General features: G+C 42.3%; 1 protein-coding gene across 4 annotated transcripts in view; it reads right to left on the bottom strand.

Moving 5' to 3' along the window:
• Nucleotides 1-574: 574 nt before the first annotated feature.
• BMP2K (BMP2 inducible kinase) overlaps nt 575-12,080 on the bottom strand; it is a 108,587-nt gene continuing 97,081 nt past the window's right edge. For 3 of the 4 annotated variants that reach the window (XM_073340471.1, XM_073340472.1, XM_073340473.1), the window contains one exon: nt 575-5,637. In XM_073340471.1, the coding sequence (XP_073196572.1) occupies nt 4,187-5,637 (1,451 nt within the window). In that variant the 3' untranslated portion in view covers nt 575-4,186. Of the gene's footprint in view, nt 5,638-9,552; nt 10,368-12,080 lie in introns of those variants that run through there. The other variant, XR_012158433.1, reaches the window with a different exon arrangement.

Raw genomic sequence — 12,080 nt, 5'->3', positions numbered from 1 at the left:
TTGTTATTCTCACAGTAGTCAAAGTATCCATTTATTTTCACAGTGGGTATCTCATCTGACTAGCTGGAACATGTTAAAAGGTATTTCCGTAAGTGTGGGACACACTAAACTAGGTCCAGCTCTTGTATTGTGCAAGCTAGTAAAAAGCAATGCAGATCTCCCAAATCTGATGCTTTGGGGTCTGCAGAGAAGCTAGACTTATTTTCAGTGACTCTTGCCCTTAGCCATGAAGGGCTTGTTAGTACCTTCTGACAAGATGTGCAATCTTAGAAAATCCACTCAACGCTTGTTAAGACGAACAGCTAGCGCATTGCCAGCTGGGGTGTAAATCTACATCATGCTAGCGTGCTGTCCACTGATGGACTGTGTGGACTGCTATCATGGCACTACGTTCCCTAATCTGCTTGGATCTACTGCAGTTTGAAAGTAGTTGATTTGTGAAGATCTCCCCTGCTGCCTTTTATATTCTAGAGCAGGGATCGGCAATCTTTGGCCCGCAGCCCACCAGGGTAAGCCCCCTGGCAGCCCGGGCCAGTTTGTTTACCTGCTGCATCCGCAGGTTCGGCTGATCACAGCTCCCACTGGCCGCAGTTCGCCGCTCCAGGCCAATGGGGGCTGCGGGACACGGCAGCCAGCACATCCCTCGGCCCTCGCCGCTTCCCGCAGCCCCCATTGGCCGGGCACAGCAAACCGCGGCCAGTGGGAGCTGCAATCGGCCGAACCTGCAGACGCGGCAGGTAAACAAACCGGCAAGGGCCGCCAGGGGGCTCACCCTGGCGGGCCGCAAGCCAAAGGTTGCCGATCCCTGTTCCAGAGGGAAGGATCAAACCCTAAAACGATACTCCCTGCTGGGTAACCAAAAAAAAAGTGACAATTCCCTACCTTTCTATCATTGTCTTATACAGCATCATGGTACTTATCATAGTATGTTTTTTCCAGTATTTGGTCATAATAATCCTTTTTAAAATATATACATGCATACACACACACACACAGTACAGGCAAAGGTATACTGTTTTCCCCAGTGACATCAGTTACTTTGGTTCCATTAACAGATCTTAATGGAAATTAAACTCAAGGTCAGTATCTCCACAGGCCAAGTCTACTGCACAGCCAACCAGGCAAAGCCAGGTTTGTAAGGCATGCAAATATGGTCTCTCTTAACCACCGCCACCAAAAAATCATTGTCACTACAGAAACATGTTAAAAATAAGTCATTTCTGAAAAGGATCTGCTAAATAAACAGAGTACATAAATCAAGGTATATTAAGGCCATTAGGAAGGAAAGGCCATAATAATGAAAGGCCAGAGAATTTTGGAATAACTTGGTTTTACAGTATTTTTGTTTCCCTTAAATGAGACTTCATTACTGAGTCTCATTTAATCTAACATATACCTTCCTTCTGCTGCGAGAAAAGAAAGATGAAAACATTTAAAACATTCTCCAACTTAAACATGTTTCAGAATAAAAGTCTTAGAAAAGAAATCCAATTGGGATGACAGTAATCTGCCTTCTATGCTCATTTTAATTGATAATCCAGGAAAGAGTTATCTTAGTACATAACCTTTTTGGGGCTCCAATGTTCCCCCCATTGAAGTCAAAGGCAAACTCCCTTTCACTTCAAAGAGCAGAGTCAAGAATCCCTTTGTGCAGACTGTTAAATTCAGAGGTATAATTCCTGTGTGTGAGATAGATCTAAGACTAAAAAATGAATTTTCCAATTTAAGACAAATGTTTTGCAGGTAGTTAAGATCATTCTACACAAATGAAAGCAATGACCAGAGTGTTCTAGACATGATTTACTATAATTTCTGAGTCCACATTACACGATTTACCCCCATGAGTAATCTGATCATCTGTTCACTTTTGGAATTAACATCTTCCAAGAACTAATTAGGTAGGTGCGTAAAATTTCAATAAAAGCAGTTTGGTGGGTTTTTTGTAAATCAGTGTTAATCTGAGAGCCAGAAAAAAACGCAAGCTCGACATTTGCTTCCTGGCACAAGAATAAGAAAGAATAACAGGGATAGAGCCTAAAAGAACTGGAATATTCAGATGCAGATAGATAGAGGTTACCCATTTTTAACTGTCTTTCCCAAAGCTAAACATTTTATCACGAGGACATCCCTAACTCAGCAAGACTTTGTATTTGAATTTCATCTGTTTTGTCAGAATAAAGGAAAAAGAGAGGAAGAGATAAAGACCCATGTATGCAGCTCTTATTTCTCATGCCTAAGACCAGAGACATGAATACTTTAGCTACAGATGGTTTCTAGTCAATCCAAAAAAGCAGTCAAATAAAATGGAATAAAGCTATCAAAGGAGAGCAGCCATTTGTTTTAAGAAGTCCCCTTTTTCTTTTTGTGCGTGAAAAGAGCCAGACTCCTCTGGAAAAAATCTATGGAGGAGTCTGCACCTAATTGTATGTGTCTTATTAATAAGACTTTCAGAAGAAATGTGTTAATCTAGATGTTTAGCTAATCCACAATGTGTGTGTGTGGGGGGGGGTGGACAGGTGGGTAGGAAGGGAACACTCACTGCATCTGTATATACAATTCATTTATCCATTGATTTGTCTCAAATAATTTAAAATGGGCTTTTTGTGCAAAATGTCAACATTCAGAGGAAGATATACCATGTTGAAATAAACACAGAAGACCCGATTCCTTCCATCTTGTGTCTAGTCATTTACACCTGTGAAAAATGAGTGTGAAATGGGTGTCAAATACCACCATTCTGATTTCTGTTCACTTTGCAATAGGTGTAAGTGACTAGACACAAGGCACAAGACAGTGGAGATTCAGGCCCATATATAGCTAGTATATTCTTTTGTAACAGAACAGCTAAATCATGTATTCACCAAGTGGATTAGCATCACCAGCCCATCATGACATACTGTGTAGTATACGTTTTTAGCAATCTCATGTGCACCTATTGGCTTAGAGGTACTTTGTAGCAGGAAGTGGGTCCTGTCTGTAAGGCCTTGTGGTGTGAAATGCAGTTTACTGACAGAATAGTAATCAGCATCTACAAGCTACCTGCTGCTTACTGCTTCTCTTCTGAAACTGTGGTTTCACGGTATAGCTTCTTCATAGCTCAGTGCATTTAGCAGAAACTCTTATAAATCAGACTAATTACAATAACAGAGTTGTCAGAACTGAAAAGAATATTATGCGACAATTTCATAGTTGTTGTTTAAAAACAGTTTCTAAGGTATACACAGATTTTGTTTGGAATAAAAATCCACGAGAAAGTAGTGGTATTTGCAGGTGCACACCCTAATTGAATAAAGCCACTCTGTAATCTTTACATGTTTGCACTTGCTGCCCATTGTACTGATGATCTGATATACTCCTGCTGTGCTAGACATGGGACCCAGGTAAATCAGCCCCTCTTGTCAAGTGTACTGTGTAGTCTTCAAAGTGCTGCAAACGCTGGCTGTATCCCTGCTACTTTGTTACCCAGGATTTTATCTAGCAAACCAATATATTCTCTATATCTTTAGTTTTAACTCGAGACTTTCAATTTGCTATTTTACATTAATGGCACTTACTGTAAAAACATTTATGCTCAGGCACACAAAAATTGCCTTTCACCTCTACTTGTGCACCAGTTCTCAAGCCACCACCACACTCCACAATCTTGAGACACACAATCCTTTGAGTAGGTGTCTTGGTTAGGATTAGAAAAGAGCTTTCATTTAGAAGGTGGAGACTGAAAAATTTCCAGCAGATCCTGGATACCAGCAGATACGTATTATCTCAGGTCTCAGAGTCAAAGGTTTGTATCATGGAAGGAGTCCATTCCATCAGACTTGCTGGATGCATCATGGCAGACCTTCTTCCCTGGTTTTTCCCCTGGCACTGCCTATGAGTGGAAAGGCCATGCAAAAGTGCAGAACAGTATATTTCATGGCTACAAAGTCAGTGGCTGAAATAAGAGCTCACGTCTGATTCCTCTGGAAATGTGCTGTCCTATTGAAATGCTTCCTCCTTTTTCTGGGTGTTTTGTATGATACAAAAACACATGATTTTAAATTTTTGGGGAGAGCTGGGCATGCAGTACCGAGGCTGAATAAACTGTACGAAAAATCAGTTTCCTGTCAATTCAACCAGATGGATTATTACACTATTTAAAAACAAAGTTAAATAGTGCGGAGAACGAGAAATAATCTGGTGGAAGCCTTTACTGTTTGGAAGGAAATGGAGCTGCCCCAAATGGATCTAACTCTAATGCCTGTTGCTGCTGGGCCTGCTGTGGTGTTACACTGTGCACAACCAGTTCTGTGAAGGGCACTGCACCGAAGTCATCTGTTTTTAGCCCATCACCACTGTGAACGGCCCCATGCAGGGAGCTCTGTCTAGGTCTACCAGGCACTACTATATTATGGTCCCCACGGTTGTCACCCAGTCCTTGATGTTGTGGGTTCCGCATCAAGTCTGGTGGGTGGAAAGGTTTGGCTCCAAAGGGGTCCAGCAGATTCTCGTCCGCTTGCAAAGGGTTGCCTCGATCTTTGCTGTCAGTCAATGCAACACTTATGTTTTCCTTGGAGTCTGAGATGGTTAGGAATTCGTTGCTGCTTTGGGAGTCCCTGCGGCCAGTTTTTTTGTGCCTGCGGGCTCTCTCTGGGGTGCGGTAGCTGGGTTTCAAAGCCTTCTTGGTGCTGGTTGGGGTGCCATGGTGGCGCTTCCCATTGCTTTTGGGCACCTCCTGTTTCATGCGTCTTTGCCGGGAGGAGAGTTTCTGCAGGTTCCGCTGCTGCTTCACCTTCTGTTGCTGCTGGCTCCCTGTAATCTCCTCAAAGGGGACAAGACCAAAGAGGTCCTCTCTGCTTTCACTGCTCTTTGGGGTGGGAAGAGGCTGGAAAGGGGTGCAGCCAAAAATATCCACACTTCGGGGAGAAGTAGGGGAGGTTTGGGTCTCAGCTCCTACAACCGGGCCATCTGGCTGGGCCACCTTCTTGCTGAATGGGGCTTTGGTGAAGACATCAAAGTCATCCTGCTCTTGCCTCAGGCTGAGAAAAGCAGGCTGAGGGGAGAAATCTGTGTCACTCTCTTCTCTTGGCTGAGGTTGCTGAGTCTGAAGAGCAAAGAAGGGGACAGCCCCAAACACATCAAATTCTTGGCCAGGGCTCACCTTGGCCACAGTACTTGGTAATTCAGGCAAGGAAGAGAGTGCTACATTAGGTTCTTTGTCTTCACGACTGCCACCCACCTCTCTGTATCTACCACAAGGGATCCCTTCCATGGGCTTTCCCTTGGTGTGATCAGAATCGGAATCAGAACTCTGCTTTTCTTCTTCCTCTTCCTCCGCCTCATCTTCAGAGTCCATAAGGAGAGGCCGATGGCCTAAGTTCTCAGGTTCTGTATCATTGTCATCATTAAAGTCTCCATGCTCCCCCTGTAAGACATCTTCATCCTCCTGCTCTTCATCTTCCTCACTGCTCTTGGGAGAAGGAGGATCAGATTCAAAGTCACTCTCTGATTCATCGCTTCCTTTCTGCACTTGTCCCCCTGCCGTTTTTCTTCCTGAATGGTGCTCTCGAGAGGCTTGACTTGATTTTTCAGCCTTGTTTGGGCTCCCTAAATTATTTTCTTGACTGCTGGCTGAATTGTCAATTGCCTTTCCCGGAGAACCTGCAGGGCCAAAGAAAATATAAAACATAACTTTACATTCATTTTTACAACCAACAGCTCTTATTCACATATACCACATAGACATGTAGAAGGGTGCAGGTGCATTCAGATGTGCCTCTTTTGCAGTTATTCACAGAAAAGAGATTGAAGGTCCATATAGAGTGTCAACTTTTGATCTGATGTTAATGAAATAGGTAAACTGTCAGACCTTTGTGCCCTTCGGTTACTTCTAATACACCTGGCCTGTGAGAACAACATTTTCTCTCCTTTGACAGCTCTTGGTATCAATCTTCAAAAGATAATATAAACAAGTACGGCCAGCTGTTCATTGGTGTGCGCAATGCAGCCCCTACCCTGAAAATGATGGGAACTGCTGGGTGCTGAGTGCTTTGAAAATCTTTCCATTTCTTTAAGATGCCGAAGTGGGAGCCGGTGGGGTCCTGATCTTTTGAAAAACTAGTCTGAAAAATCTTATAGCTCAACTAATGGGGGGAAGAAAATCTACCAGCGTGAGCTAGTCACACTGGATCCAATTTGTGCAGTTTCTGTACACCATGTAACAAACTACCAATCACAAATCAGAGAGCAATACAGTTGTATGACAGCATTTGAATTTGAAGACGCTTCTTTATTTTTGGAAGACAAATGTGGACACCACCTTACTTGGCTGTGTGCACTGTACAGCTGAATAGGTACCGGTCTGGGTAGCAATATTGATTTTTTTATATTGATACACTACTGCAGCATCGTACATCAGCGGACAACTTAGCTCTGCTCTGACTGTGAAACCAAATTGCAAAAAAATACAGTGCAAAGAATGGAAAGTGTATCATAGAACAATATATAATGGCAGTAATAATCGTGCTGATTACTGTTGTTGCATGAGCTCTCAAAGGGTGAAATTCACTTTTTCCTGCACATAGTCCGAGTAAGAAGGCTGTGTGTGAAGAAATACACAGGTGAAGAGGAGGTGGGGGAATTCAGCACACCAGCAAGCCACATGGCTGCAATACGGTCCCAGAAGTATTTTTTATACAGCACCACGTGCAGGGTGAACTATTGGTGAATGTGCCAACCTGGCGGTGTCTCTGGATCAGCATATGTATAAGCGTATGCAAATTCCCTATGAAAAAGCCAGCAAAAACAGATGTTTGAGCAGTACCACTTATATCTATAAAAGGACGTAGCTGTTATGAAACACCGGTCTGTTGCTTTATTTTAAAAGGTCACGTCTCTTCCCTCCTCCCTAGGAGCACATTTTAAAAGCTATGTTCTAATTTCTCACCTACAACAATACTTTGGCCCTTGTTCAGCAAAGCACTTAAGTCCCTAATTAATGTTAAGCACATGCTTAAGTGCCTTGCTGAATCAGGGGCTTACACTGCCTACAGGCTGTTCATTTTCTTGGTAAAACACTGATGCACTAGAAAGACTAAAACTACAAATACAAAATCAAGTCTTCTGAAATAGCATAAAGGGGATACGTTAAAGGATCTTTCTTCAGTCTCTATGGAACAGAGATGATGGGTCCTGTTTCAGTGGTGCAGGATTGTAGGTTTGCAGATACAGATCAGAGAATATTCTCCCCACTCCAGAATAAGGTTGTACTTGAGGTAGTAGAGTCTCAAGTCTAATTACTTGGAATACTTTTGTTAATTATGAGGCCAACATAGTGTCTATAGAGCTTGTAAACAAAAGGGGGGGCAGGGAAAATAGAAAAGGCAGCTCATCTTTATTTGGGTTCCATCTGAATAGCACAAAATGACCTCTTTCATTAAATGATTTTTTCTACACTGCAACCCCTGTTTTATGGGTGAGGCAGAGTTGCGTAGTGGATGAAGCACCAGACTGTGATATAACAGAGCTGGGTTCTATTCCTGGTTCTGTCACTGGCCTACTGGGTGGCCTTGGGAAAGTCACTTTACCTCTCTGCCTCAGTTTCACCATCTGTAAAATGGGAATGATATTGATCGGGTGGTCAGTATTTTGTAAAGCCCTTTGAAATCTATGGATGAAATGTGCTATACAAGAGCTAGATATTCAAACTCAAGTTATCTGTTATTAATCTGATGTGCTACTGAGTGTAGTTAACCATGCAGAGCTCTTAATCACCTGCAGGGGTCGAGCAGAGCCCTACTCCTGCAGGGGGTTAGATTTGCTCCAGCAGAACTTCAGAGCTCCCCTGTTGCAGAAATTACGAGTGCCATTGGAGTTTAGCTTCAGCCTTGTGGAGCTTCAGCACCCTTTTCTCCTGACTCAGCCAGCCTATAACTGAGGAAACACGGGTCACCTGAAGCCCTGATTTTACATAGGTATCACGTGTCCCTTGAGACCTTTGTAAAATTCAGAGTTCACTTATACTAATATTTTAATATCTTACAGGTGTCTTAGACGGCACCTTTCATCTTAAAGGACATCAGAAAAGTTTACTCACACACACAGTATGGAGAATATTTATACCTTTGTAGATACATTTCATTTCACCCACAGAAGATTGCTTCATGAATACGGGTCTCATGTTTACAGTATCACACCAAAGTAAATCAATTTATTTACTGAAAATGCTATACTTCCTGACTTCTCAGATCTTCACTCTTACTGAAGCACACCACTGATTGTCTTTAAAGAGTCCCACTTTTTAACTACAAAAAAGGACTGAATCTCTCCTAGCAGCAGCTGTTTTACTACTGGGTTTTGCTGTCCTAAAGGGGAAAATAGAAAGCAAAGCTCTTGTACTGGCCTTTACTTTTGACTTTATTAATTACTTACAGCAGTGCCTAGTATGAGTCAGGTGCTTTCCAAATACTGAAACAGGATAGCCCCTGATCTAAGACCTCAAATCTAAGGACAGACAAGCAAATTGAGACTGAGGAAAGGGAACAATAGGCAGTTTATATACAAGTTAACTAGAGCAGTGCTTCTCAACCAGGGACCTGGGGCCCGGGAACTGATTTTAGGGGGTCCACCAAGCAGGACTGGCCTTAGACTCGCTGGCGCCCAGGTCAGAAAGACAAAGCCCCATCGCATGGGGCTGAAGCCGAAGCCTGAGCAACTTAGCTTTGCACATCCCCCCGCGGCGAGGGGCCCAGGGCAACTGCCCTGATTGCTACTCCCTAATGCTGGCCCTGGCTTTTGTGTGCATAACAACAGTTATTGTGGCACAGGTGGGCTGTGGAGTTTTATAGCCTGTTGGGGGAGGTGGTTAGAAAGAAAAAGGTTGAGACCCCCTGAACTAGAATCATTATACGCAGCATCACACAAATGTGTCTTTCAGAGGGACTTAAATGTGGATGGGGTCAAGTCTTTGCAGATGAGTTCAGAGAGCTCCTATGTAGCATAGAGGTCACATGGAAGACCGCACAGAGAGGTTTGTGCAAAAAGCTAACAAATGAGTGGACAAAGGTAAGAGCATGGGTGGAGTAGAAGGGATGAGGGGCAATGAAAAGCTTGACAAGGAAAGATTAGTAGGGAGGACCAGAATTACAGCGAGCTTTGAAGGTAGTTGATGAGAAGCTTAAGTTGGATGCAATAGTGGGTAGGCAGCCAATGGAAGGATTTGGAAAGAGGGGGATGGTTACATTGATTAAACTGACGGGCAAGGAGGAGGGGATGAGTGTCTCTTCTAACGTGAGCAATAAAGGGAAGTAGGCCACTACTGTATTCCACTCCAGATAGTAAAAAAAGCAACTGCTAACACCTACCCACAGAGCACCGCTACACTGAAGTGCTTCATAATCAGTAGGAAGGGAGAGGGATGGGTGGCATGGAAGCAAAATTACTCGTCGGCAGAAGAGTTTAAAATACGGAAGGGCCAATTACCTCTTTTCTGTCACCTACACTCCCCCCACATGTAACTCCATTCTTACAGCATTTAACACATTTTAAAATTTAATATAAAAGACTTTAAAAGGCATGTTTATTTTTAAATTGAAATATATTTTGAATGTATAAAACGACTTCTTACAACTGACATACAGTCACCTATTTCAAAGATGGGACAAATTTGTAATCCCCAGCCCTAGGCACTGTTTTTACAAATACAATTCTAGCATAGTAGGGGGAAAACAGCCTAAAGGCAAAAGATCTGATGCAGCTCTTCAGTTTTGGGAGTGTCAAGGGCACGATTTTGGATCTGAGTTTAACAGTGTTGAGATGAGCATGGTCAGCAGTAGGCACTAGCCAGTAGCAAGGGCTGTATAGTTATATGTCTGCTCCCAGAAGCAGCAATGTGTACTCTACCATATATCCCCTTGCTCCTCCTTCAAAGACACACAGGACAAAATCTCTACTTCTTGTCACTGCATCTGACAAGAAAACATTTAGTTGTGTGTTCCAAAGGCTGTTCATAAAATGAATGAGAGGTATACAAAATACTGAAGAGAATAAACACTTTTGTCAGTAGAAATCTGTAGTTTTGTGGATGAGGGAAACCAGCTACACATTTAAACACTTCTTTCCAATTCCAACAAAATTGGCCCAACCACATTACATCTATGCTCCATGGACTGCTTCCCAGTTCAGTTTTTAATTGATAAGGCCATATGTGGTTTGGGTCCTGTAAAACTTGAACAGCATCCCCTTCCTATGCCTCGTCATCTCAGTTGAAGCTCTTTTGCTGACCGTGCGATGGTGTTTTCGTGTAGGGAGTTGAGGCTGGTTAATTTCAGGAGAGTCCCCTAGCATGGAAGCCACTTCTTCTGGGTGTATCACAAGAGATCACTTTTATCGACCTTCAGAGCATGGAACAAAACATATTTTTGATCAAGCATTTGCTCGACTAACTGATAATTACTAGTTGATTTATGGTCAATTGAAATGGGTTGTGCTGGGGGGAGCTATTTGTACTGTCCACTGGGGGCAGTTTGAAACCGTAAGATTCAGTAATATACCCATATGCAACAGTCATGAATGCATAAAAATAAATGAATAAATCATTACATCACGGTCAACACCCAACTTAAGTTATAGGTAGAACAGCTATGTACTGTTAAAGCAACTAACAACCTCTGTAGTATGCCACTTGACCTGGAAAGTCCTCAGCTAAGCAAAATTTACATATACTTTAATGACAGTTGTGCTTGAGTAAGGACTAAAGGATTGGGCCCTCTCTTCATAAAAAAAATCAGCACTCCTGGAATATAAGCAACTGAAGATTGTTCACAGTATAGGGCAAGTTTGCATGGTTTTTTTGTTCTTTTCTTAAAGGATGAATTGGTTAGTCTGAGTAAAAAGTTTGTCATTCTACTCATTGGTTTCTAACTGGTAAAGCTTCTGCTGTTGGCTTATGATTTATTCCTTTGCCACTCAAGGAGTATGCAACTTTATCACTCCAAGCAAGGTCAATATTATCTTTTGATGGTTAATGGTCTATTTCTGGCAGGAAGTAGAAGCTTACTGGACTATCTTGTTGTATTCTATGAAAAAAAGTATAACAATAGTTTTTGGTAACCATTTTTTCACCTCTAAAACATGCCCAGAGTCATAATAAAGAGTTTAGAAGTAATGTATGTTTTTTATATGGATTTAAGAACAAAATGACCAGAAACATCAGGTGATTATAGCTTTGGACTGTTTGTTTGCTTCTGGTGTTAAATTGCGTCTTATCTGTTCTTAGTTTAAATAGTACACATTTGGTTTACTGTTAAATTAAAATCTGGATTATTTGACTGGATACTTTAGATTTCCCAAAGGTATAGCCTTCATGTTGGACTTGATAACCCCATGTCTTCCAAATCCTGACATTTCCAATATTTGTTGAGACTCTGTAATTGTTAACATGAATGTGATTAGTTTGCAAAATGAAAATAACCTAAATCTATCTGATTTAGGGTAGACATTAGCAACATTAGGTTCAAGAAAGACAAACTTGTTTTTAAAATATTAGTACCAATGTAAGTGTATATTCTGCTTTTTTGTATATACCTACACAACTATTTCTGTATGAAGAGAGTTGAACACCTGTAACCGGTAAATGGTTCCATTTCTGTCTGATGAACTGAAAATTTGGTACACTGAAAATATCTAAATATCACATATTAGTCTTTAGTCTCATATTCATGCTCTCAACCTGATGATACTAGGAGACGAACCATCCCCAAACTGCATTAGCAAGACAAAGAGAAACTGTGAGGGCTGTGTTTGACCCCCTGGAGCATACACAGTGACTCCTCACTTGAAGTCATCCTACGTTGCTGATCAATTAGAGAACATGCTCGTTTAAAGTTGCGTAATGTTGCCTTATAACATTGTTTGGCAGCCGCCTGTTTGTCCACGGTTTGCAGAAAGAGAAGCCCGTAGGAGCTAGCTGGTCGGGGTTTGGAACCAGGGTGGACCGACAGCCCCCTATTTATTCCCACTCCCCTAAGTTCCCTGTGCGGTAGCCGCCGAACAGGCTATCAGTTGCGGGGCAGTTCAGCTGTCCCTCCCCCCACTGCCATGTGCTG

The sequence above is a fragment of the Lepidochelys kempii genome, chromosome 4 (genome assembly GCF_965140265.1).
Source record: "Lepidochelys kempii isolate rLepKem1 chromosome 4, rLepKem1.hap2, whole genome shotgun sequence".
In the NCBI taxonomy this organism is placed as follows: Eukaryota; Metazoa; Chordata; order Testudines; family Cheloniidae; genus Lepidochelys; species Lepidochelys kempii.
The sequence above is the reverse complement of the archived record's forward strand: the minus strand, read 5'-3'. Positions and strand labels throughout refer to the sequence as shown.